The following is a 24423-nucleotide window of genomic DNA, read 5'->3' as shown; positions in this document are numbered from 1 at the left end:
CCTCTCTCTCTCTCTCTCTCTCTCTCTCTCTCTCTCTCTCTCTCTCTCTCTCTCGTGCATGTGTGCATGTGTTCTGTTTTGTTGGTTTGAAACACTACAGAACATTATCAAAATATGATATTCAAGAATCATATGGTATCAGTCATTCCTAGATATATACTGATCAGCTCATTGCCAACACAGTTCAATGAGCTGGTAAAAGCATATGGAGTTCTTTTTTTTGATATGTAAAAAATAGAATTTAACAATCATGCATCCCAGCTCCCAACTTTAGTCATACTTCGAGAATATTTTAATTTGGGCTCTGTGATTGAAAATTTGTAAAAGCCTTGACAGAGACAGTGTACTTCATATCTTAGAGAAGCAGAGATTCTGTTCCAAATAAGGGATGTGACCCAGATTACAGCAAAGATCCTACATCCAATGAGGGATGTGACCAGATTACAGCAGAGATCCTACATCCAATGAGGGATGTGACCAGATTACAGCAGAGATCCTACATCCAATGAGGGATGTGACCAGATTACAGCAGAGATCCTACAGCCAATGAGGGATGTGACCCAGATTGCAGGGTGGATGCTTAAACTACCTCTGTGAACAAGAAGGTGGCTTCTTGAACATATGGTACAGAATAGTTGAGACTTGGGGGTGGTTGTGACCCACTGGCACTCTATCCCTTACAAGTGTATCTCTTGTCTTTAGCTGGCTCATCCCATCCATGCTTCCTACAGCTTTCCAATGTCTTTCCTGGAAGAGCTGGAGATTTTAATGTCCCACTAATGAAACCTTGCCCTGTCCTCTTCCTCTGCACATGGCATGTACGGATGCTGGCATGAGGAGATGAATCTGTGAAAGAAGCCTGCATGGCTTGTCTAAATCTTCCTGATGAGGGGAAGGAACCATTGCACATTTACCCAGAATGCACAGCCCCCTTGTCTTTTAGATGGGAGATGTTTTTAATCTAGACTCATGCACCTATGAACCAGTCCAGCAAACAGACACCTTCCTTCTTTTCCATTGAAATAATAGCAATGAATGGAACAGATGCGGAGAAGGAACAACCTTGGGTTCCTCTCAGCCAAACAGCATCCTGCCCCTCCTTACTTTGTCATTCCTCTCCTATTTCAACATCTATCATATGAATTTGGGTGTGCACATTTCTGCTCTGCACAGAGAGCCTAATCCCCAGGAGAGAGGGATTCAGAGTGTTCCAGAGAGCCCCGCCCCCAAACTGGGACGTCGAGCAGAGAGAGCATAGCACAAAATGGGTTCACAGGTGTTTAGTAAGTGACTCTATCGGAGTCACACAACCTAGATTGGAGATGGATTTCTGCCACCGGCTGAGGCTCAGGCTCTTGGTGCTCGGACCATTGCCCATTTCTTTTTCTTCTGTCATAAAATGGAGGCGGAACTGGGTTGTTTCTGAACATTTCCTTTAATCTGAATGTTCTATGATGTACACACAGATCTGCTGGTTTAGATGAGGTCCTTGAGGATCTGAAATTGTCCACCCAGCCTTTCTAGTCTCTGTCACTTGATGTCTTTCCTGGCTGGCAGATTTCAGCCACCATTTTTAGAAGCAGGGAGTTCTGTGAGCCCTTCCTCTGGCCCAGTTTTTATGAAGTGTTCTGAACTATGCCCCACGTGTCAGGACCCAAGCTCGTTTCTCCGTCGAGGAGATCTTTCTTTCCCTGTTCGTCACTCTTTGGACTTTCTATGTGGAAAGCAGCAGGTTGAAGAAGGATCCAGTGAAGAAAGCTTTGGAGCTTAGCAGAAATGAGTGAGTGGGTTTCTGACAGCAGCTGAGCTCATCAGTGCCCAGACACCTGAGCCAGCGAAGAGACAGAGCCGCACAGCGAAGGCTGAGAAGCGGGGAGGTGCTCTTTCATTCTTTTTCTCTGTAGATTCCTAGTTTGTCCTCCATGAAAAATTACCCCAATCTAATTTCTTATACTGAAAATTTTCCCCTGACCATCACTGCTCCCTTCTTCCATTTCCTTATCAAAAGACCAGCAGAATCAGCATTGTTTAGGAATCAGAATTTCAGCCATGTGGGTTAGGGCATAAAAGGGCTGGATACCAGCCTCCCTGCCTCCTAAATCATCCCTGTACTGACAGCTGGGCAATTATTGTCCCAGAGAGTCTAGCAGGAAAGGATGTGGATGAGAAGCTACTGCTTTGGGGGTAAAGAGTGGTGTTCTTTTAATTTGTTTGTTTTTTTCTTGTGGAGGTGTGGCGGGCAAACCTAAAATTCTAGACCACATTGACGGCAAACTCATAGAGATCTGTCTGTCTCTGCTTCCTGAGTGCTAGGAATAAAAGAATGATTCACTATATTTGGTTTTTAGAGCTATTAAAAAACTTTTTTTTTGTTTGTTTTTGAAATAGGTTGTCCTGGCTATGTGTAAACCAGACTGGCTTCAAACTCACAGAGATTTGCCTGTCTGGGATTAAAGGTGTGCACCACTATGCCTGTCTTAAAATTTATTTTTTAACTATTACCTACAATTGGTGCCTACTTTAATGTTCCAAATGATGTTTGATATATGTAACTTATTTAGACTTTCTTTTTTTATATCTATGAATTTTTTGACTACATGTATATATGTGCACCATGTGCATGGCTGGTGTCTGGAGGTTAGAAGAGGAGGTCAAGTCCCCTGGAACTAGAGCTATGATAGTTGTAAGCTGCTGAGTGAACGTTGGAAACTGAACCTGGGTCTTCTGCAAGGGCAGCAAGGGCTCTTAACCACTGAGCCATCTCTCATACATATATATGAGCCCTTTGAAATATGTAATGTTTAAATGGAGATAACCATATCCATCTCCCCAAACATTTATCATTTCTCTATGGGGAAAATGTACCAAATCCTTTTTGCAGCTTTGGGGAATCTCTAGTATATTATTTTATGTGTAGTTACGTCACTGCACCAGCACAGTAGGTCTTCCTGAGCCCACCTAACTGTCTCCCACCCTTTGATCAGACTCATCCCCTCTCTCACCTCAGTCCCTGGTAACTACCATCCTCCTCTCAGATCCTGCAGGGCTGTCTTTGCTAATGTTCTGTTGCTGTGAAGAGACACCATGACCAAAGCAACTCTTCTAAAGAAATCATTTAACTGGGGCTGGCTTACAGTTTTAAAATATTAGTTCGTTGTCTTCATGGCGGAAAGCAGGCAGGCAGGCACGGCAGTGAGGTTATAGCTGAGAGCTTTACATCATGATCCACAGACAGCAGGCAGAAAATTAGAGAGAAAAACTAGTCCTGGCATTGGGCTTTTGAAACCTCAAAGTCTACCCCCAAGCAACATACCTCCTCCAACAAGGACACGCCTCCCAATCCTTCCCAAACAAGTTCACTCACTGGGTCGCAAACATTCAAATATACTAGGCAATGGAGCTGAGTCTCATTCAGACCACCACAGGAGCCAACTTTTTTATATTCTTCATATGAGTGAGACCATGTAGCACTTGTCTTTCTGTGCCTGGCCCTGTCAGTTAGCATAATCATGACCCTAAATGGGTGCCTGGACCAAGCCCTGGTACGCCGCAGAGCCCTTGTTTGCTCTCGCAGAAGACCCAGTTTCCGTTCCAGCATCCTCATGGCAGCACACAGCCTGTGGATCAGGATGAAAAGCTCTCAGAGAAGCAACCATAGATAAAACAATACAGTGAGGGTGGCTTCATGATCTCTCATCTCTCTGCTTTCCTTTTTAACTTCTAAAAGTGACTTTATTTTCTCTGAGCTCTTTCAGACAACTCAGAAGGAAAAAAATGTGAGTTTAGCAACCATTTATTGAGTAACTTGTAGGTTTCAAGTACTTTCTATATATTGTCCACAATCCTTACATGATGGGTGCTGTTACTATTGTTATTGGGGTTCCCTTTTGGATTCTTAGCTTTCCTATGAAGGAAAGAGTTTATGAACAGACTCAGAAGGCTCAAGAATAGATGCTTTATTTTTGCATTATCTAATGTTTCTATGTTGTCAATAGAACACTGTAGTAAAATATTTAAGGGTATTACTAGTGGCTACCATGTCTTAAAATTACTGCATTATCCATTTAGTGCAGTGAATCTCTCTCTCTCTCTCTCTCTCTCTCTCTCTCTCCCTCCCTCCCTCCCTCCCTCCCTCCCTCCCTTCCTCCCTCTTTTTCCTCCCTCCCTTCCTCTTCTTCCTCTTTCTTTCTTTCTTTCTTTCTTTCTTTCTTTCTTTCTTTCTTTCTGTTTTTCAAGGCAGATTTTTCTATGTATAGCTTGGCTGTCCTGGAACTTGCTCTGTATCAGGTTGGCCTCAAACTCATGAAGATCCACCTGCCTTTGCTTCCTGAGAGCTGGAATTAAAGGCGTGCACCACCACTGCCAGCTTGAATATGTTTCTTAAAGAGCTACTGGTATAACCAGAACAGTATAGCATGGGATTCACACAGTTAATTCTTACTGAGTAAATAATGTACTAAAGGCAGTGAAATGAAACAGGTATTTTTTTTCTTTTCTTCATTATAAACCCAGATTTAACATTCAAGGTCAGTTTTTTGAGAATTTTCGGGACAATTAACAGGGTAGGCAAGGCGTAAACCTTGGTTCTTACCAGGAGGAAAGAGAGAGAGGAGAAAAGAAAAGGTCACGGCTTCCGGGGAGCAGGCAGGTTTAGCAATGGAGGTCAGCAAGCCCCAGGATGGTGGAAGGCAAGAGGGAAGCTTAGAGAAAGGCCAGAGTGTCAGTGGAGGGATGCACTTGCTTTTGGCTATTACCTGAAAGAAAAGGAGATAGGAAAGTAAAAGGGAAGTGTGGCTCACATCTTCTGGAGGAAGTACATTATCTCACTAAGGAGATAATTAATCTTCTCCTTAGCAAATCTTCAGAAGAGTCAGATTTCCTGGGGAAGTTAGACCCCTGACCAGGTGATTGGCAAGCCCCACTTCCTCAAGGGAGGCACTAAAAGTCTGTGACGGACTTAACCTTTGGAGGGCCAGAGGTCGTCACTATTTTTGACCAGGAAGAAGTAGCTTTCACTACGTGGGTCTCAACGAAGTCTAGACACTTCCACTCTCTCATATGGTGATTTAAATCCTAAAGCAGGGCTTCTCTTTCTGGGGTGCTCAAAGAAACAGGAGGCGGTGTTCAAAGTTTACTGGGAGGGAGGGTGTCCCTCCTCAATGCCTGTTATCTGTCTAGCTAACTACTATTACCACATCATTCTCTTGGTCAAATATGGTGGCTGGAAGCATTGAGATATCACTAAACGTTCCCCACATCATATAAGGAGCCAGCATATAGCAGACCTGGATTCCAGTTCTTGTGCAGATAATAAATAAGACTTTTTTTTTAAAATCATCTTTTGGTTAGAGGAACAACAAAAAGATACAGGGAGTTGTTTTTTTTATTGTTGTTTGTTTGTTTTGGTTTTGTGGGCTTTTTTAACCTTTGTTGTTTTTCTGCGGTGCTGGCGTTCACACTGGGCAGCCTTCCACATCTCGGCATCATCTTTAATATGATGTTGAAACCTCACAAGAACTTGTTCTTCAGTTCATTACTTGCTTTAATTCAATCTCTAACTATCCAAACGCTGGTTTTGGGGCTTTGGAAGATAAAACAGTCAATCCGGTTTGATAATGAAGATTGGACAGGTCACGTGCTTCAGCCGAGACTTTGAGCTACGAATTACCTGTCCACGGTTTAGGTTTAAGGCAAAGACATCTGAGGACACTGTTGAACTAGCTGAAGTCTTTATGGTGTGGCCACTATTTCATTGCTGTGACTAAAGCAATGGCTCCACTACAGCAACTGGCAAAACAGAAGACATACTGGCTTTGTGGGAGCCTAGGCAGCTTGGATGCTCACCTTACTAGACCTGGATGGAGGTGGGTGGTCTTTGGACTTCCCACAGGGCAGGGAACCCTGATTGCTCTTTGGGTTGATGTGGGTGGGGGACTTGATTTGGGGAGGGGGAGGGAAATGGGAGGCGGTGGCGGGGAAGAGACAGAAATCTTTAATAAATAAATAAAAAAATAATTAAAAAAAAAAGACGTCCTGAGTCAACTGCTTCACCAGCGAGCCAGGTGTCAGCACCAGACTCATGCTGAAAACCAGGGGCAACAAGACGGAATTAGAGCATCAGTTCACATGCTCTTCTGAGACAGAGTCTCACTGTGCAGCCCTGGCTGCCCCAGAACTTGTAGTGGGTCTCAAACTCCTTGAAATCTGTCTGCCTCGGCTTCATGAGTGCTGGGGTTAAAGGCATGCACCCATAAACCCATTACACCTGGCTTAAAGTCTCATTTTTTAAAATTAAATAAACAAAAGTTCATTTTAACCTTAGAAATTCTGTATTTTACAAAGTTATAATTGTATTTTAGAAAAAAACTCATATATATTTTACTAGGGCTTTTTGAGAAATGATGTGCATAATTCCTTTCTGCTGAAGACATTTTTGTGTGAGCCTGGACCCTGGGTGCACAGGTAGATAACATAGCTACACAGTTCCAGCATTTCTACAGACGATGACTCATAAAGACATTTAGTTTAAAACAGTTCTTTGGTACAAACACAATTTTGTGACTTATTAACAATGAAAGTAAATTTGCACGATAGTAAGATGGATGTGATCATTTATTTTTTCATAAAGAAGTGTGTCTTGGCTGAATATTTAATTCGTCAGGGCACAGAGCATTGCTAACACGTTTCAAAGTTGATCGATATTTTGATTCCATGATCGTAAGTACTGAGATTACTACTTCGTATACACATGTAATACAAAAATGGGAGAAGGATGTTACAGCCACTTCTAGAAATGGTTGGAAACTCAATTCCAATCCAAGTTGAAATTTAGTTAACAAACACTTCTGAAACGCAAGTCGGAAACACAAATAGCAATTTTTAGAATCAAGCATTCTAACACAATCCAATCCAAAGACAAATTAATTTGATACTTTCATGCTGAAAGATGATGGTAGGAGAATACTAAAAAGCCTTCGTTGTCCATAATTAAACCGTTCTGTGTTTAGTAGAGCAGATGAGCCCTATGTGGACAGTGGGAACGCTGCAGTTTGTAGCGCACAATAGTCTGGACTGAGGCCCTGCGTTCCAAGCAGTGTGCATTGTCATTGTGTAGTTTAACAGCCTGCGCAATGCAAAAGGTGCTCATTGTGTAGTCAGAACCAAAGCCGAAATGAAAGCCATGTCATGCAACCTGGGGTTCTGCGGGAAACACCTCAGCTGTATTACCCATTTGGTTTTGAATTAATTTCGACTCATTCAGAAACTCTTCATCGTTGCCAGGCCTTGTAAACCACCGACATTCAGTCATGTGATCCCATAGTACGAAGCTGGGCACCGAGCAATGGAAAACTTTGCTTCCCATAGATAGGCAGCTAAGTGCCCAGGATAGGTGTGGTAGGTGGAAGGCACTTTCATTATAGGGTACCATAGGTTTGACTAAGCAAACTTAGTACCCGATAGACTGGTTTTTCAGGGCTGGTTTTCTGCTCTATCTCAGCAAGTCATAACGTAGCAAAGTTCTCAAAACTTACTGCTCCAGGGTGACTACACCCCTGCAGGTTCAGAGCAGTTAACTGGGCTCTGTTATCAGAGACACATAAGTGCCAAAGCAGCTGTCACCCAAAAACCACCCTGGGTGACTGGGACTCAATGGTGGACGGCCTGCAGGTAGGCTTGAGCCAGCTGGATGCGCTTGAGCTAAGAAAGAGTCAGGTGAGGTGCTTGAAATAACATTTCAAACGGTCCTGTGATACCAGCATGTCTCCTCCCTTTGAGTATGGGGTCATGGATTTCATGTCGTCGGCCACATAGCCATCAGGAGCTTGGCTCCATACCTGGCTGTGAGTTTGTGGGTGATGCTAGGGAAGATGACTGCATGGAGCTTATGTCAAGAACATCTCTTTTACCGGATGTCCGTAATGACTGGCTGATGATAGGCTGAGGGGAAACCCGGATCAAGAGCATTTCTGTAAAAAGAGAGAAATCTCCCCTCCTCTGATTCTCTTTCAAGAAAAGTGACTAGCTGAGCACCACGAAGCCAAGTGGGCCTTTAAAAATAAAAATGTCTTTTATGCAGAGAAGGACAAGTTGAGAGGAAAGGCGGAACCTCCGAGGCTTTCATCTGAGCAGCAGTTGCTTGTCACTGTTGACATCATTATCAGAGGCCGCCTCTGTTCCCAGAATCTCACAGATGGCATTATCTGCATTCCACATCTGGCAGACGAAGGCAAGATGGCTGACAAGACCCAAACTGTTAGGACCAGTGTCAGTGGTCCATGAACCTGGATGCAGCTTAACATCACCTGGGGAGTCTTTCGAACAACGGATGCTGCCAACGCTCCATCCCAGGGCTATTGGATCTGCCTCTGTGGGGCAGAGGCTGCCGTGTTGGTTGGGTTTAATGGCTCCCCAGGTGATAGCAATATACTGTCAAGGTTGAGGATTACCGGAGTGATGGAAGTCAGGAGAGGGGCCAGCAACTGAGGCCAAGAGGTCAAAACTGAGTTCGAAAGAGAGTGAGAAGCGGTATTTAGTTTTCTACATTTTGGAGATCTTCTGGTCAAAGGCAAACCAGGATCCTTGGCTTTCCATCATTAAACTATACATGTCCTTGAACAATCTGGTGGACGAGTCTCCAGTGAGAAAAAGGAGTGCACTTGCCTCTCTGTCCTAGAGGCATTCTTTCTATGCACATCTGCCCACTACAGGTCCAGCTGCTTGGGCCAAAGAGCCAGCTCTGGCCCTGCTAGAATGGCTTTTGTCTGCTCACCCCCACCTGCCTGTGTCTGTGAAGCCACCTAGTTTGCAGAAGTTGGCAGAAGATACGAGACATGTTCCCTAATCACGTGAGGCGAAACAAAGCTACCATTTTGATCCACATCTGTCTGCCCGCCATGCAAAGCCACTGGTCCTTCCAAAGAGCCTCACTGGGGTCCCATTCGCCATCTGTTGTCGATAGGAAGATCATTTCAGACAAGCCATTGCAGAAAGTGTCCAAAACCTTTGCCCACGGGAAGTAGAAACAAGAGCGGAAGCAGCGTATCAGATGACGAGGAAAATGTGTGACAGGCATCAGGTAAGTCATGAGAAAGCCAGAATGCCAGCATTTTAAAAATAGTCATAGCCACCCACCTGGTGATGAGAGAAAAAGAAAAATTGAGCTACAAAATGAAAAGCTTGTCTTAATCCTTTTCACATAATCCAAGGACTACAGCGGGAGGCGGAGGCTCTCTGATCCCAGAAAAGGACTTGTAATCTGATCACCTGTAGACCGAATGGCCCCTGCCCGGGCCCCGTGGTTGGTTCTCAGACTGGAAAATGTGGACGCTCCACACTGTGCAATCACGTGCCACAACTGTCAGCAGGGCAGCTCCCCTGCTGTCCTCATCAAGTTAAGAACTATTTAGGCAATTATTCCACATTTCCAAAGAGCTGCTACGAAAACGATCTCATTTGTATTTTTCATAAGCTCTGTGACAGTTCTTCCTTCCTTCCTTCCATCTTTTCTTTCTACCTTCCTTCTGGCACATAATAGTACGTTTTCACGGCACCGTGTGAGGCCTCAGTACGTGTGTGTTGTGTGGGGATCCAGTCAGGGTAAGGAGATGCATTCAAAGTCTTCCCTTTGATATTTTGAAATATGCAATGCAGTTTTGTTAACCAGAGTCACCCTACGGTGCAACAGAGCATATTTCTCCTGCCTCATTGGAACTCTGTGCCTGTTGACCAATCTCCCTGCAGCCCAGCCTCTGGTAACCACTATTCAATTCCCTGTTTCTGTGAGATTGCTGCTTCACCCTCTGCATTTACAGACACGGGAGCTGAGATGTTTAGAGATCTCATATAGAGGAAAGGCAAAACTTCATTAGTCCCAAACCTTCATAACGCTAAAAGCGCTGTTCTGAGCAACCTGACATTCCCCCTCAGTTAACGCCTATATATTCACAACCCTCACAGCAGCAACATCATCAGCTTTTGCCTTGGTAATTTATTATATTTCAGCCCTTTGTCACTCCTGGCAATGTTATATTACACATACACTCAGATTAAATTTACCAAGTCCTGTTTTTGAGACTACTAGAGTAAGAGACTTGACGGACTAGAATCAGTAACAGATAAAGGGATAATGAAGACTTTGAGTAAAATATAACAAAAATCCAGAAGCTAGAACTAAAATAAATTTTTGAAGCAACTGAAATGAAAGTCATGCTTTTGGAGTAACAAATAAAACATGGGTTAATGACAAGCAAGAAGGAACATATGTAACATTTAGTAAAAACAAATGTTTTCATCTCTTTTATTTGATCTATTGAAAACAACATGACTTTGCCTCTAGAATAAAAAATTTAAAGCTAGAGAGATATGTACCACCAGCTTCTCTCTTTCTGAAAGTCTCCTTACTGCCGATATATGCCTTAACATTCTGCTGGAGTCTGGAGATGTGAAAGCCATTGGAGAAGAAACTTGTCCGCTTACAGAATCTATGAGAAGTCTTTATAATCAATCAGTTTGTCCGTCAGAATGACCTGAGCTGTGTTTCAGTAACAATCCAAACTCTATAGATTTAAAAAACAGATGCATTTCTTGATCCCAGTACACAGTTCTTCATAGGTCAGTTGTACGTCCAGTCTGGGTCTCGGTTGCCGTACGGAATGTTGAGAGGAGACAGTTGTAGCAGAGAAAGTGTTCTGGAGACCATCACACAGCAATTAAATTCCCTGACCTGAACCTCAAATCTGCCACCTTCACACTTTAATTATTTTGGCCAAGGCATGTTGCACAGCCCTACCAAGCTTCCGCGGGGCCAGCATGTGCACTCTGACTAGGAGCCCAAACTGATGAAGAGCAACAACTATCGCTGTCTGAAGAACAGTGGTTACTATCACTACTGTGTTGTTCAGATAGCTCCATGAAGGAGAGTTACTCTGTGTGAGGATGAGGCAGAGGAAGCAGGGAAGTTCTCAAGGGTCAGTCATATTTCGTTAACCATAAGCAGGGATTTTCCCAGCTAAAGGAACATCGGGGCTTACCGAGGCCAGAATACAGAAGAGGTGTGGGAAGAGGAAGATAAGGCTGGAGGCAGGGGTGGGGTGGGATGGGGTGGGGGGTGGGGAGATGATGAGTGACCAGGATATTACAGACTTTGCTTACTATCCTGAGGCAGCTAACTTGGGTTTGTAGGCAATACACAGCCACTAAGAAAATTAAAGCATAAGACAGGACAGATGAGGGGTGAGAAGAAGAATAAAAGGAAGGCTGAGGCAGGAGGCCAGGAGAAGACTTGCAACGAGACACAGCAGTTAAAGGAGAGGACAAAGAAAGAGACACTCTTCCAAAATCCTCCTACAAAAAAAGCAACTGGAGAGACAGCAGAACACACCGGAATTTCTACAAAGCTCTGGAAAGTCGTTCCAGGTCAGTGAGATACAAAGGGCAGAAGGAGCAGTTGCAGAAGAAGACGAAGCAGGAGTTGGTCCTGTTTAACGCCGTGGCTTACTGATGGAGCACAAACAAAACCGGCTCATCTGTCAAATAACCTTCGAGGTCGGGAGCGGCCTGGCACCGAAGAACAGAAGTGGAAACCTGCAGGTGGGTGGGGGGCGGGCAGCATCTGGAAGCACAGATGAAGACGGAGTTTCTCAGGGAGGGATGAATGAGATACAAAGAGACATGTCCGGGAAAAGAGCGAGAGAGAAACGAGAGACTGGCAGATGGGTGACGGAGGTGCAAGACTGACTGAGGGAAGCCTCGGGAGCACAGACCTTCATGGAGAATGGTTCATAGGCCTAAACACCACGGGGATGGCTGTAGATAGATAGATGGATTTGTCTTTGGGGCACCGGCTCACAAAAAAACAACATGGAGACTTATTATTAATTATAAAAGCTCAGCCTGTAGCTCAGGCTTGTCCCACTGGCTCTTAGGACTTAAAGGAAGCTGTTTCTATTCATCTACATGTTGTCACGTGGCTCGTGGCTTTCACTTCTCCTCCTGCATGTCTTGCTTCCTCTGCGTCCAGCTGGCAACACTGCCTTTCTTCTTTCCTGAGTCCCCCCTGTACCCAGAAGTCCCGCCTAACCTCTTCCTGCCTAGCTATAGGCCATTTAACTCTTTATTAAGCCATCCACCCTGGCACATCTTCACAGAGTATAAAGGAATATTCTGCAATAGATGGCAAGGGAGAAAAGGTGAATATGGTTCGCTGAGGCTCACAACCAGGAAGGCACAAGAGTTGTTTTTTTTTTTTTTTTTTCAAAGAAGCCATTGATGGAGTGGCGAAGGCAGGCCGTTGCAGGAGTTGAAATGGGAACTGGAAGAACAGACACTGGCATAAGGACTAGGTATAAAGGGAAACACTGAGAATAGCTGTAGCACGAATTCTAATTGTTCTTAATGATAAAAACCCGGAGTCAGATATAGGGGTTAATGCTGAAAGAGTGGAGAAGCAAAGCTGTCTGTCAGTCACTAGAGTTCTTACCTCTATCAGTGCTCAGGCCAAAGGGGAATTTCCATCTCTTTGAATCCTCAGACTGCTGCTGTCTCTATGAAACCTCAGACTGTATGTACAGATGGAATCCTCGGACTGCATGCACAGACCAGATCCTCAGACTTCTCCGTCTCTACAAATCCTCAGACTACATCTGAGTTCCCGTCTCCTCCCACCTTGCAGTCCTCTCTCTGCCCAGCCACATCACTCCTGTCTCCACCTCCCCAGTGCTGGGCTTAAAGGCCTGTGAATCCAAGTGTTAGGATCACCATTGGGTGAGCTCTGTTTCTCTTTTAGGCAGAGTCAATCTCGTGTAGCACAGGGTGGCCTTGAATGCACAGAAATCCATCTGCCTCTGTCTCCCAAGTGCTGGGATTAATGGTATGTGCTACACTGCCCGGCCTCTGTGGCTAACTAGTGGCTTAGCTCTGCCCTCTGATCTTCAGACAAACTTTATTTGTAATCTAATTACAAACAAAATATCACTACAATTAGGAAATGGTAGATTCCCTTAGGTCAGGCTAGGGTGCGCGTGTGTGACTGTTTGTGTGTGAGCAGACAGAAGGACAGAACAAAAGGCTGAAGATGGTGGGAGAGGTAGGCTAGAGAAGGCAGAAAGTGTCTAAGAGCACAGAGAAAAGGCTTCATTCCTTTCACAAAGAACAAAGGGAGGTTTTGGCTAGACACAGAGAAATGATGGTGCCTTAGTTACTTTTCTATAGCCCTGACAAAGCACCATGACCAAGGCAACTTATAAAAGAAAGCATGAAATTGAAATTTATGGTTCTAGAGGCTTCTAGTCCATGACCATCATGGCAGGGCGCATGGCAACAGGTAGGCAGATATGGTGTTGGAGCAGTAGCTGAAAGCTTACATCTGAACTACAAGCACGAGGCAGAGAGAGATAACTGAAAAGGGCGCGGACTTTGGAAACCTCAAAGCCCACCCCTAATGGCACACCTCCTCTAACAGGGCCACGCCCCTTAATCCTTCCTAAACCGTCTGCCAACACGGGAACAGTCATTCAAACATATGAGCCTATGGGGGTCATTCTCCTTCAAGCCACAACACATGGGTGTATGATGTAAGGATTGAAAACTTGAAAGAACTTCTAATATCTCCACTTCCTCTGAGAAACGAGAGTTTTGCTGGCTAGACTCTTATGAGCCCTTCATAACCCAGGTACATAAGACAAAAGGGGGAGTGAGAGGTGCCTAAGAATATGGGATGCCAGGTGTGTTGGTACAGGCCCGTCATCCCAGGATTTGGGAGACTGAGCAGGATGAATTTGAGTTTAAGACTAGCCTGGTTACTCAGTAGGTTCAAGGTCAGCCTGCACTGTATAGAGACCACGTCTCAAGTAAATAACTAAATAACCAATAAACAATAAAATCGTGTTGGAACACCTGACAGGGACAGGCGCAGGAAAGACCGCAAAGGCCTTCACAGGCTTGTCTGTGCAGAGATTAGAAGGCTGGAGTGTCTCCATCTTGGCAGGAGACAGAGTTCAAGAGGCAGAGACCCTATGAAATGATTGCATGAGAGCGCATTTCCCACAGAGTGCGTCCCTGTGCCTGTGTTTGCACTGCAAGTCATAACTGATGACTACCCCGCTCTGTTTCCTAACAGCAGGCTCCAGGAACAAGGGGATGGCAGCCTCTCTTTGCATGTCAGCTCTATCTGGACTTTCTTCCCTGCCCCTTCTTTTCTGGGACTTAGATGCCTTCACTCTGCCAGGAGAAGGGTGAACCCAAAGACCAGTTGCTAGTCCTCGTTTCCGATCCATCTGGGCTAGTGTGTGCAGCAGCTGTCTGCTTCTTTCTGCCGCTGACTTACAGGTTATTCTATGGATATGCACACCTTGCTCAGCCATCTGCCCATCGATGCTATGTAATAGATTTCAGTATGGGTGAATACGAAGTCATATAAACATCTGCATACAGGTTCGGGTGAAGGGTGTTTTCACGTTCTCTGAGGTGAGTTCCTAAGAATAGGAATGGTGTGCATTGGTAATCTAAATCAAGCTAGGTTCTGGAACAGCCGGGTACAGTCATGTGCAGACAAGCAAAATAACCTTGGCTCCAAACATTACTGCATATAAAAACTTCAAAATAGATACCAAGGATTAGGGGAGATGGTTCAGTCAGTAAAGTACTTCCCGTGCAAGAATGCAAACCTGGCTCTGATCGCTAGATTCCATGCTAACAGATAATGACTAAATAAACTACAGGTGGTTTAGTTTAAAATCCCAGGGCTGGGGAAGAGGAGACAATCAGATCCTGGGGCCGCCTAGCAAACCCACTGATGTATAACAGTTCCCTCCCACATTGAAACATTCCATCCTTCAGGAAAGCAAACAACTCAAGCCAGCTTCAGGAGACCCCTGAAACTGGGCAGATTCACTAGGCTCCTTCCTGCCAGAGTAAGCAATAAAAGCTGCAAAGAAGACTCTGAGACCAGACCAACTTCCCGGAAGAAGCACAAACCAGTCAGGATGCCTGAAAGAAGTTTATACCAGAGTCCCATGGAAAGGACTCTCCGACCCGTTGATCTGCCTGCAGGCTGGGCAGGATGCTCCAAGTTTCCAGCTTTTGTGAGCTGTCACCCATGCTGGGGTGGGCTTTAATAATACAGCTGTCTTTGAGTCGTTTCTATTCCTCTAAGTAATCTCTCACCCATATCCTTCTAAGTAACCCCAATAAAACTCTCTGGTCCAGCTTACTGGTTGGAATAAAAATACAAAAAAAAAAAAAGTTAAGAAAATGCAGGGTCTCCCTCTCTGAAGGGAAAACTCACCATTTTTACTAGGCTGGCTGACTGGCCAGTGAGCTCTTGGGGCCTCCCCGACTCCGTCTTTCAATGCTCGGTATGCCCTACTTTTTACATGGGAACTGGGGACTTGAACTCAGGTCCTCATGCTTGCAGAGCAGGTATTCTTACTCCCCCAGGTATCTCCCCAGCCCCTTGTGCCTCAGTTTTTAATAATATAATAATATGCCCGTCTCAGCTGTAAAGAGAATTCAGTCCGGAGGGCGGAGTACTAAACAATCATTATAAACACAGCCCTCTGCACCCGTCACAAGTGACAGGATAAAACGGACGTTTCCCTCTATGTGGTTTGTTTCTTTCTATCTAGCATCGCATTTTGATGATAATTCCACATCTGTTCCTATAGAATTGCTCTGATCTCTGTGAAATCCCATTGCAGAGGATTGTGTGCGCTATTGTTAGACTTGCGAGCTCTTTCCAAACCAAAGATTCAGCAATGACTATGTTTACAATACTTCGCTGGTCTCATATGCCTAAATAGGCCTAAGAGAGGCTCTTGTAAATAAGGAAAGTTGTTGAACTAAAGGGTGTGGACATTTCGGGGCTTTATAGACACTGCCCAGCGCCAAGGAGGGTTTTCTACTTTTACTCTCAAGAGAAGCGCACAAGGGGCTCCCTTTCCCTTCGCTCCCACTAACAGGGGTCAGTGCTAAATGTTTTGGACTTAGCAGATGCAGTTTTATCACAGGACGATTAAAGGCAACTAAGCTATGGGATGTCCTTACTCCTGAAGGGCACTGAAGAAATAACTCTTCCTCTTAAAGGGGAAGTGACGCCCGTGTCCAGGGAGACAACCACAGTGAACGGCTTTGAAAATAAGCAATTGGATTTGCTTGCTCACTTGCCAGTTCTCTGTGTAACTCTCATTAGGGTCCAGGCTCTGCAGGAGACATCTGGGTCTTTCTCTGTCTTCTTTTATGGCTCTATCTCCAGCTCCCAAAACAGTGGCTGACACATAGTAGGACCTCAATAAATACGTTAAGCCTCGGCTCGATGCCAGGGAAACGGAAATGCGTTGGACTGCTCTTCCCTTTGTTGTCCAGAGTTGCTGAAGGCGGGCATGCTGATGCAGAGGTAGCTGACATCTGTAAGGTTTTTCATCTCCTGAGCGGGCAAGGATAACTTGCCCTGAATACAGAATCTAGAAATAGATTGGGCATGTTTACTAAACCCGGAAAATATTTCTTGTAGTACCAGAAATAATTTTCCCACAGCTTTGTGCTACATCAAAATATTGAAGCTGACTGAAATTTTCCAATTCTCTACTATTGTTGTAACCTAGAAACCAATTTTTATATTATAGCACACAGAGGTGGGATAAAAACCTCCTGGTGTTGGAATTCTCCCAGGTGCATTCAAATTTAAAATATTATAAAATTTGGATTATTTTAAAAAGTGATTATGGATAACTATCATTGAAACTTGGGTCATAAAAAAACGTACAGTTTTGAGCTATTAATCCATCACTTGAGAATAATCAAGGACCGAAGACTCTCCCGGACTTCCCAAGTGCCATATTTTACTGGTGAATTCTATGAAATGGTCCCATCTTTAAATCTTTGGGTAAAAGTGAGGGAAAAAAATGTATTCATCAAAATGACTTTTGAAAGCAGGGGAAAGAATAGGGATTTAAATTTTTAGTTATACCTGCAGAGAAGTGATCATAAAATTCTTCTCATCCTCTTTTTATTCTCAGTCTTCCCAGATTTGCTTCAAGCCATCCCCGTGAGCATCCACGTCAATATCATTCTATTCTCCATGATTCTGGTCGTCTTAACTATGGTGGGGACAGCCTTCTTCATGTACAATGCTTTCGGCAAGCCCTTTGAAACGCTGCATGGCCCACTAGGGCTATATCTCGTGAGTTTCATTTCAGGCAAGTATAAAATTCTACCTCCAAAGTCTAAGTGCTTCTTCAATGTGTCAAAAGACGCTCTACCTAAATGTAGTTATGCCATGTGTACAGTAATATTCCTGTTGTATTATATATGACAGCAAATAATGGAGAAATACTATAATTATCTAACAATATGGAATTCACTGTATACATTGCAGTAGTCTATATGAATGAATACAATCTTTACATTGTAATTTTGAAGATGTAAAAAAAGGCTAACGCTTGTATCAAGTTGTTAAATGAAAACAGTAGTAATATTTTACAAATATTATGAACCTGTTGGACTATAAATACAGAAAATATACATATAAAAATTGATGGAATTGCTTATATATAGCTGTATACTCTTTCATGCACACACACACTAATACAAAAGCTATATTTATATATGAGTGATGGATAGGGATACTTTGCTAGTTGTGGTTATCTCCGAAGATTGGAGCTATGGATGGTCTTAATTTTGCTCATGGTTATTAATTTTTTTTCCTAAAAATATAGGTTTGTTGAGACAAGGTTTCTCTATGTAACAGTCCTGGCTGTCCTGGAACTTGCTTTATAGACCAAGCTGGCCTCAAACTCACTGAGATCCACCTGCCTCTGCCTCCCAAGTGCTGGTATTAAAGGCTTGAGCCATCACCGCCCACCCCAGTTATCAATATTTCCAAGTGTTCACTAGTGTGCATTTATTTATTCATAATGAGAGAATGAGAAATTTTCATCATAAAATGATAAAGGCACCCACAGATGAATGACCACATTGAGGACTGCCACTGCTTCATGTTGGCTAATGCTGGTTACATCCGGGAAAGGATACAAAGGATACACTCTCCACCTAATGTTTTGATAGACGCATTCCACTTCAAAACTGAGCTGATGAAAAAGGTGTAAAATCTAGTCAGTGCCAGAGGCGCCTCTCATACATTTTTTTGAAAGAAGAAAAGAAAGATGAGAAAATGAAATCTATTTACATAATTCATGTGTGACTATCATTCAATAGGAGGCCTCTGGTTTTTACACCATTCCAAACTTACAGATCAGTTCAACATTCTATTATGTTCTACTGATGATTTCCGGGAGACTACAGCTCATACCAGCCAAAAAATCTAATGGAAGTCCCTGCTGGACAATTTTGTTCTCCTTTGAAGCTGCCCTTGGCAGCTAGCTCTGAGGCAGCCAGCACAGACTCGTTCCTCTTGACACTGCTCCCTTCTCCCACACCATCCAGCTCCAGCACCAACTTGTCCAGGTGCCTGCCCAGAAAAGGGAGCCCTGTAATCAACAAGGGCTGATAGGTTTCAGAAGGCAGTGTACTTGCTGCTCCCGGCTCTCACCTTGTTAACCAAATGTTCACCCAACTAAAAGAGATCACTCCCCAGTAGGGATCCTGCTAACATTTCCTCCACAACACAACTTTATCACAGGAATGAGCACTCTATGAGGGCAGTCCAAGGAGTTCCCACCTATCTCTGGCAAGAGCGGCTAACTTGAAGCTTGCTGTATATTGTTTAAACAACAACAACAACCCTCACATGCATAGGTGAGAGAAATAAGGACCCTACTGGGACAAAATTAGCAATGCAGACTGTAGAGGCAGGAGAACCTGTGCTGGAGAGCAACAGGCAGGAATATGGCAAAAGACTGGTTTTGAACTGAGATGAAAAAGATACAGTCTCAAGGTGGGATATGCAAGCCGAGATAGCAACTCAGTCTCACAGGAAGGACAAGGGGTAAACATTTGGGGATTGTGTCACTCACTAAACATCCTAAACTGAACTGGTAGTCAGTCAGTGAGTCTATAAGTATCTAGGTAGTAGACAAACGAGGCTGATTTCAACAGAGATTTGATTTTTTTAAGAAGATTTATTTGTTTTGAGTATTCTATCTGCATATATACCTGCACACCAGAAGAGGGCATCAGCTCTCACTCACTACAGATGTTTGTGAGCCACCATGTGGTTGCTAGGAATTGAACTCAATGCTCTTAACCTCTAAGCCCTCAACAGAGGTCTAAAGCAGGGCTGCGGCTCAGGCAGGATCCCCGGGTGAACAGCATCCATGTTACCTGGGAACCTGTCAGCACAATGATTCTGAGAACACAGTCCCAGAGTGACGAAATGGGAGATGTTGGGGGTGGACACACAGCTGTACTTCAGCTGGTCCTGCAGGTGAAGCCCTTCTGTGCAACCTCAAGGTGCCCTTAGAACAGCGGTTCTCAACCTTCCTAGTACTTTGGCCCCTTAATACAGTTCCTCATGTTGTGATGTCCCCCACCATAAAATTATTTTTGTTGCTACTTCATAACTATAAATTTTCTACTGTTATGGATCGTAATGTAAATATCTGTTTTCTGATGGTCTTAGGCAACCCCTATGAGAGGGTCGTTCAACCTCCGAGGGGGACTTGAGCCACAAATTAAAAACTGCTGTGCCAGAGGGAATTGCCTAAGAAGGGGTTGGAGAACTGAAAGGCCACAGTGGTGGTCTGAGGTAGCTCAGAGGGTAATTTCTGGAAGTACCTACCATTCCTGGGGTTGGGGGAAGAACCTGAAGACTTCTTTAACTGACCTGAAATAGAGGGGCCCTGAGGGCACTGTGTCTCAAAGACCTCAAAGAGCTGCCACTGCCTCTCTTCAGAACACTAGCAGAGGATTCTGGAAGTGTGGGATGATGCCAAAAGTCCCAACTGCTACCAGTGGGAAAGTACTGATCCCATGGCCTTGCTGCTAGGAGTTCCAGGCCATCTGGAAAGAGCAGGCCTTCCCTAGTCATTCTGAGCAGAAGTTAACTAACCAGCTGATGAGACAAAACAAGTGTGGCGATCTTGACCCAGCCTCATAAAGTAGAGGACAGAAAAGCTGGTTGTGGAGAGACACTTACGCTTCTACAGACCCGGGTACCTACTGCACCCTCTCTGGGTGGAATTCAGAAGAGAAGCCCATGTGGAGACAAACTGATGGACGGCCTAACTAGCAGTGTCTGAAAAGCAAGACGTCTCCAAGAATGCTGGGTTCGATCCAAGTCCCAGATCTGACCTTGGCCTCCAGCCAAGTGTGATGTAAGGAGAACCTGGGCACACAAATGCACACAGGAACAATCAGTCCCGAGCTCACGCTGTATCTTAATTCATATTGCACTTGGAAGTGCAGGTATTTGATAAAGCGTGGTGAATCACTGACGGGGGTGGGGTGGGGGCAGAGGGAGAAGGGCAGGAGCCGTGTCCACAGCAGTCTCTTGCAAAGGCCCAGAGTTCACAGAGAAGTCAGCTTCTGAAACCCCAGTCCTCATTTTAACAGCAAAAATTGTCAGTCGTTAAAAAGAAGCTGTACAAAATGAGGATCAGAAGGACAGACAGGTGGCAGCCTTTAGGGGTAAACAGGGCTCACAAAGCATAAACTACCTCATTCTCTTTAAGTCCATACAGGGAACCCAGAAGTCCATAGTTTGGGAAATGTTTAATTTTATTTGTAGCTTTCATTCAGACCCCAGTTCTAAATCCTGATTGTGTCAAGATAAACTTTTAGGGTTTTTTTTTTTTTAAAGCACAAACTCTTTAAATAGGCGTAGTCAACACGAATATTCACAGAACAGCGACTGTGTTAGGGTCGTTAGTTTTAAATGAGTCACATTCGATTAGGAGACACCCAGGGGCTTCTCCCTTCACTGGGTTCCTTCCCATTTCCCTCACCCTTGTGCCCAGCTCAGGAATCTGTCCTCATTGGTGCTGCCCACGCTCCCTGAACCTCCTTTTTTCCTTCCTTTCATCCCCATGCACCTCCAACTTTTCTCTGCCCTCCACGGTTCTTCATGCTGAAGTCACATGAGGCCATCTTTGAGATGTCTACTTCCTGTCTAGGTGGGGACTCATAGCTTGTGTCTTGAGCCATGAGGAAAGAGGAGAGAGAGAGAGAGAGAGAGAGAGAGAGAGAGAGAGAGAGAGAGAGAGAGAGAGAGAGAATGTTGTCTTCCAATTCTCTATTAGGAGCTTGTCAGTTCTTCAGAACAAAGGAGGCAGAAAAGGAAAAGCCATGCCCATGGCTGCCGCCCACTGCAGCTCGCTGATGCTTACAGCCCAAGATCCTGCATCCCTTTCTCCTCTCCTTAGAGATTCCAGTATCGTCTGTATGCCTCAGCCGTCTCGGGATACCATTCCTGGCCACTGTCGTTCTTGCAAATCAGTTCATTTGCTTTCTTCCCTAGTCTCTTACAAGCTGGTTTTAAGAAACCTTTTCCCCAGTGTAAGATTTAGGTAATACCTTAATGGGCCCCCATAGTCCATCTGGGGCATAAGAATTCCCCGAAGAGCTTTCTAAAATTGCTGAAGCCAGCTCCCTACCATGTCAATTAAGCTGGAGGCTACGGGGTGGGGGCTTGGGCACTGCTTTGGATTTGGGCTTAGCTTTTTCAAGGGAAGCTATCGGAACTGGCAGCCCGCGTTGAGGCTCAGTGCCACAGGTGCCTTCACCGAGTTTCTTTGGCAGACAGAATGCTTGTTACATGCCAGTCCTTGTAAAGGGGCTGCTGGTGACTCCACAGTGAAGCTAGCGCCGAGTCTTGCCTTTGGGGAGCCTGCAGCCTACTGGGAGAGTCAAGCAAAAGCATATGCAAAATCAGGCCAGGTGGTGGTGGTGCACGCCTTTAGTCCCAGCACTGGGGAGGTAGAGGTAGGCGGATCTGTGGGTTCAAGACCAGCCTGGTCTACAGAGTGAATTCCAGAACAGCCAGGGCTGTTATAGGGAGGAGAGCCTATCTAGGGGTGGGGTGGGGAAGAGTGTATATGAACAATTGAATAACCGCTTGTTGCCCTTCTTCTAAGGGTGGTAAACAGGTTACGCAGACAATGCAAGCAAGGACCTGGCTTTGAGCTTCTGGAAGAGGGGAAGAGTCTCCTCCTAGTGACTGAGTTGCAGAGAAGTCTCTAGCGCTTACCAAGCCATAGAGAGAGATGCACACGAGACCCTGGGGAAAAAGAGTTCTGGGGAAGAAGAGAAAGCAAACCCACACTGCTGGAGCGATAGACAGCGAGAAGAAGTGCACAGTCATCAATTACAATGTTTGGTGGAGCTAGGGAGATCACATGATATAGTTAATGCTGGAGCTTAAAATCTCTGTTAAGTATTTTAGAGCGGATTTTAATGGCTGCGAGCTTTTGGAACTTTTAAGGTATCTGATAGATTTACCTCTTTAAACAACATCTGGTCGAAAACAATGCCACTGCCTTGGAGTTGGATAGAGAACAAAAAAAGAAAAATCTGAAAGCAGATCCAAAGCATTTCGCAGGGAGCTTACACAATTAAATTATCGGCAGTGGCATTCGCTATGGTAAGCAGGCGGCGGGGAGGGGGGCGGGGGGGGGGGCAAGGGTTACAGTTCAGAGAGAGGCATGTATTTCTAGGAACCAAATGGTCCATTTGGGGTGTGTCAGTTCTAAGATGCTCTGAGATGTCCAAGTACAGGTGGATACATGAATCTAGAGTTCATACAGCAGGTTTAGATGAAAGAATTACATGTAAGTGTTGCCAGGGTATAGGAATTATGTAGAATGAAAATGGGGGGGGGGGCGGTTACTGAGAAAAAGTTGGTCAAGATTAACCCCTGAAGGACACCTTGAGTGGCTTCTGGGATTGGAGAGGAAGGGGATATTGAGGTAGCAAAGGACTGAGAGAAGGGTACCCGGGCAACTGTGGTGCTTAAAGGTAAGAAAGGAATGTTTCAAGACCGCAGCCACCATTGAGAGTCTAACCAAGGTGGCCTCCTGTGTGAGAAGCTGGAGGGAAATAACGTAGAAAGAATGATAATACTGGGGAGGGGGGGAGATACAAAGATCCAAGTTCAGGAGGTGGAGAGAAAGAAGGAACCACAGAAGAGGGAGCTGCGCTCGGAGGTGACCAGCCCCATACTTTCACATGGGCACACCGATATTTGAGCATACTGCATTCATATCTGTTTGGCTCTCAGGGCTGCCAAAGAGCCTTTGCAAGACCTTCATGTGGAAGACGTGCCGTGGACCATTGGCAGAAAGCCCCAGTGGTCTAGGGATAGCCTCTGCAGTTGGCATGGCACTCCTCAGGTCTCTGTGGGAGGATGCAAAGCACCCAAATCTGGGCTTGCTGCAGTGGTATTGATGGCACGTGTCTTGAGTTCCACCAAGCAAGACAAACAGATACAATTTGTGCCTTTCTTTAGAAGGCATGCTCCTAATACAGGCCCAATTAATTATGATTACAGCTATGGCACAGAACAAAAATAAACACAGTCGTATCTGAAACATGAAGACAGGAAAAATAAAGAACAGCATAAAAATAGAAGGGCTCTTACACTGCACACAGATTCAGTATTAATACCACCCTCGCCTCTCCAGCCTCTGCAATGCCCGCAGGACATAATAGTCAACAATTGGTGAATTGAGAACAATGTGCACCTTTTTCTATCTCGGTCATCATGGAGGAGATGTTTTCCAGGAGTCTGAGAAAGATTCAGGGATGTCTAGCCGTGGAAAAGCCAGGACTGAAACTATCCTACTAGGTTCTGCACAGACCGCAGAACAGAAACCAAAGAAGGAAAGAGGAAGTAGCAGTAGAGCCCATGATGGCGGTGGGCATGGGAGTTCATTTCCAAGTGCAGGAGAGCAGTGAAGGGCCAGGATTGTCAGGGGCTTTTGCTTTCAGATCACCAATGTCAAGGAGCATAGGCAAGGATGCATTCAACTTCTTTTCTGTCACAATTACTGGGACTCTTGTCGTATTCAGAAAGCATGTCTTCCTTTCTGTTTTGTTGAGCATCAAAGCCCAAGTCCTTACCACAGCTCCAAAGCATCACCTGCTGTGTGAACTATGGAAATGCAGGGCTGGGGCTCAGAATATGTACTATGTCTGACTTCTGCCACTCTGTCTTCCTCTCCTCTTTGCTTAACATTCCTGGCTCCCCTTTTCACACATGGTTGTCCTCTCTCTGAAATACCATTCATTCAACATATTCTCTCTCTCTCTCCTCTTTCTCTCTCCTCTCTTTCTCTCTCCCCTCTTTCTCTCTCCTCTCTTTCTCTTTCCTCTCTCTCTCCCCTCTTTCTCTCCCCTCTCTCTCCCCTCTTTCTCTCTCCTCTCTCCCCCCTCTCTCTCCTCTCTCTCTTTCTCTCTCTCCCCTCTTTCTCTCCCCTCTTTCTCTCTCCTCTCTTTCTCTCTCTCTCTCTCTCTCTCTCTCTCTCTCTCTCTCTC

At 44.9% G+C, this 24423-nt stretch overlaps 1 protein-coding gene across 2 annotated transcripts in view; it reads left to right on the top strand.

Annotated features, from left to right (window-relative positions):
• Window positions 1–24423, top strand: part of Clrn1 (clarin 1) — a 34036-nt gene that overhangs the window by 4440 nt on the left and 5173 nt on the right. Inside the window, exon 2 of one of the 2 annotated variants that reach the window (XM_050120246.1) lies at window positions 17013–17192. The exons of the other annotated variant lie outside the window; for it this stretch is intronic. Coding sequence (XP_049976203.1) covers window positions 17013–17192 — 180 coding nt within the window. The remainder of the gene's footprint in view (window positions 1–17012; window positions 17193–24423) is intronic. 2 annotated transcript variants of the gene reach the window in all.

Source organism: Alexandromys fortis, unplaced genomic scaffold (genome assembly GCF_014885135.2).
Source record: "Alexandromys fortis isolate MF-2015 unplaced genomic scaffold, M_Fortis_MF-2015_v1.1 scaffold_172, whole genome shotgun sequence".
NCBI lineage: Eukaryota > Metazoa > Chordata > Mammalia > Rodentia > Cricetidae > Alexandromys > Alexandromys fortis.
The sequence above is the reverse complement of the archived record's forward strand: the minus strand, read 5'-3'. Positions and strand labels throughout refer to the sequence as shown.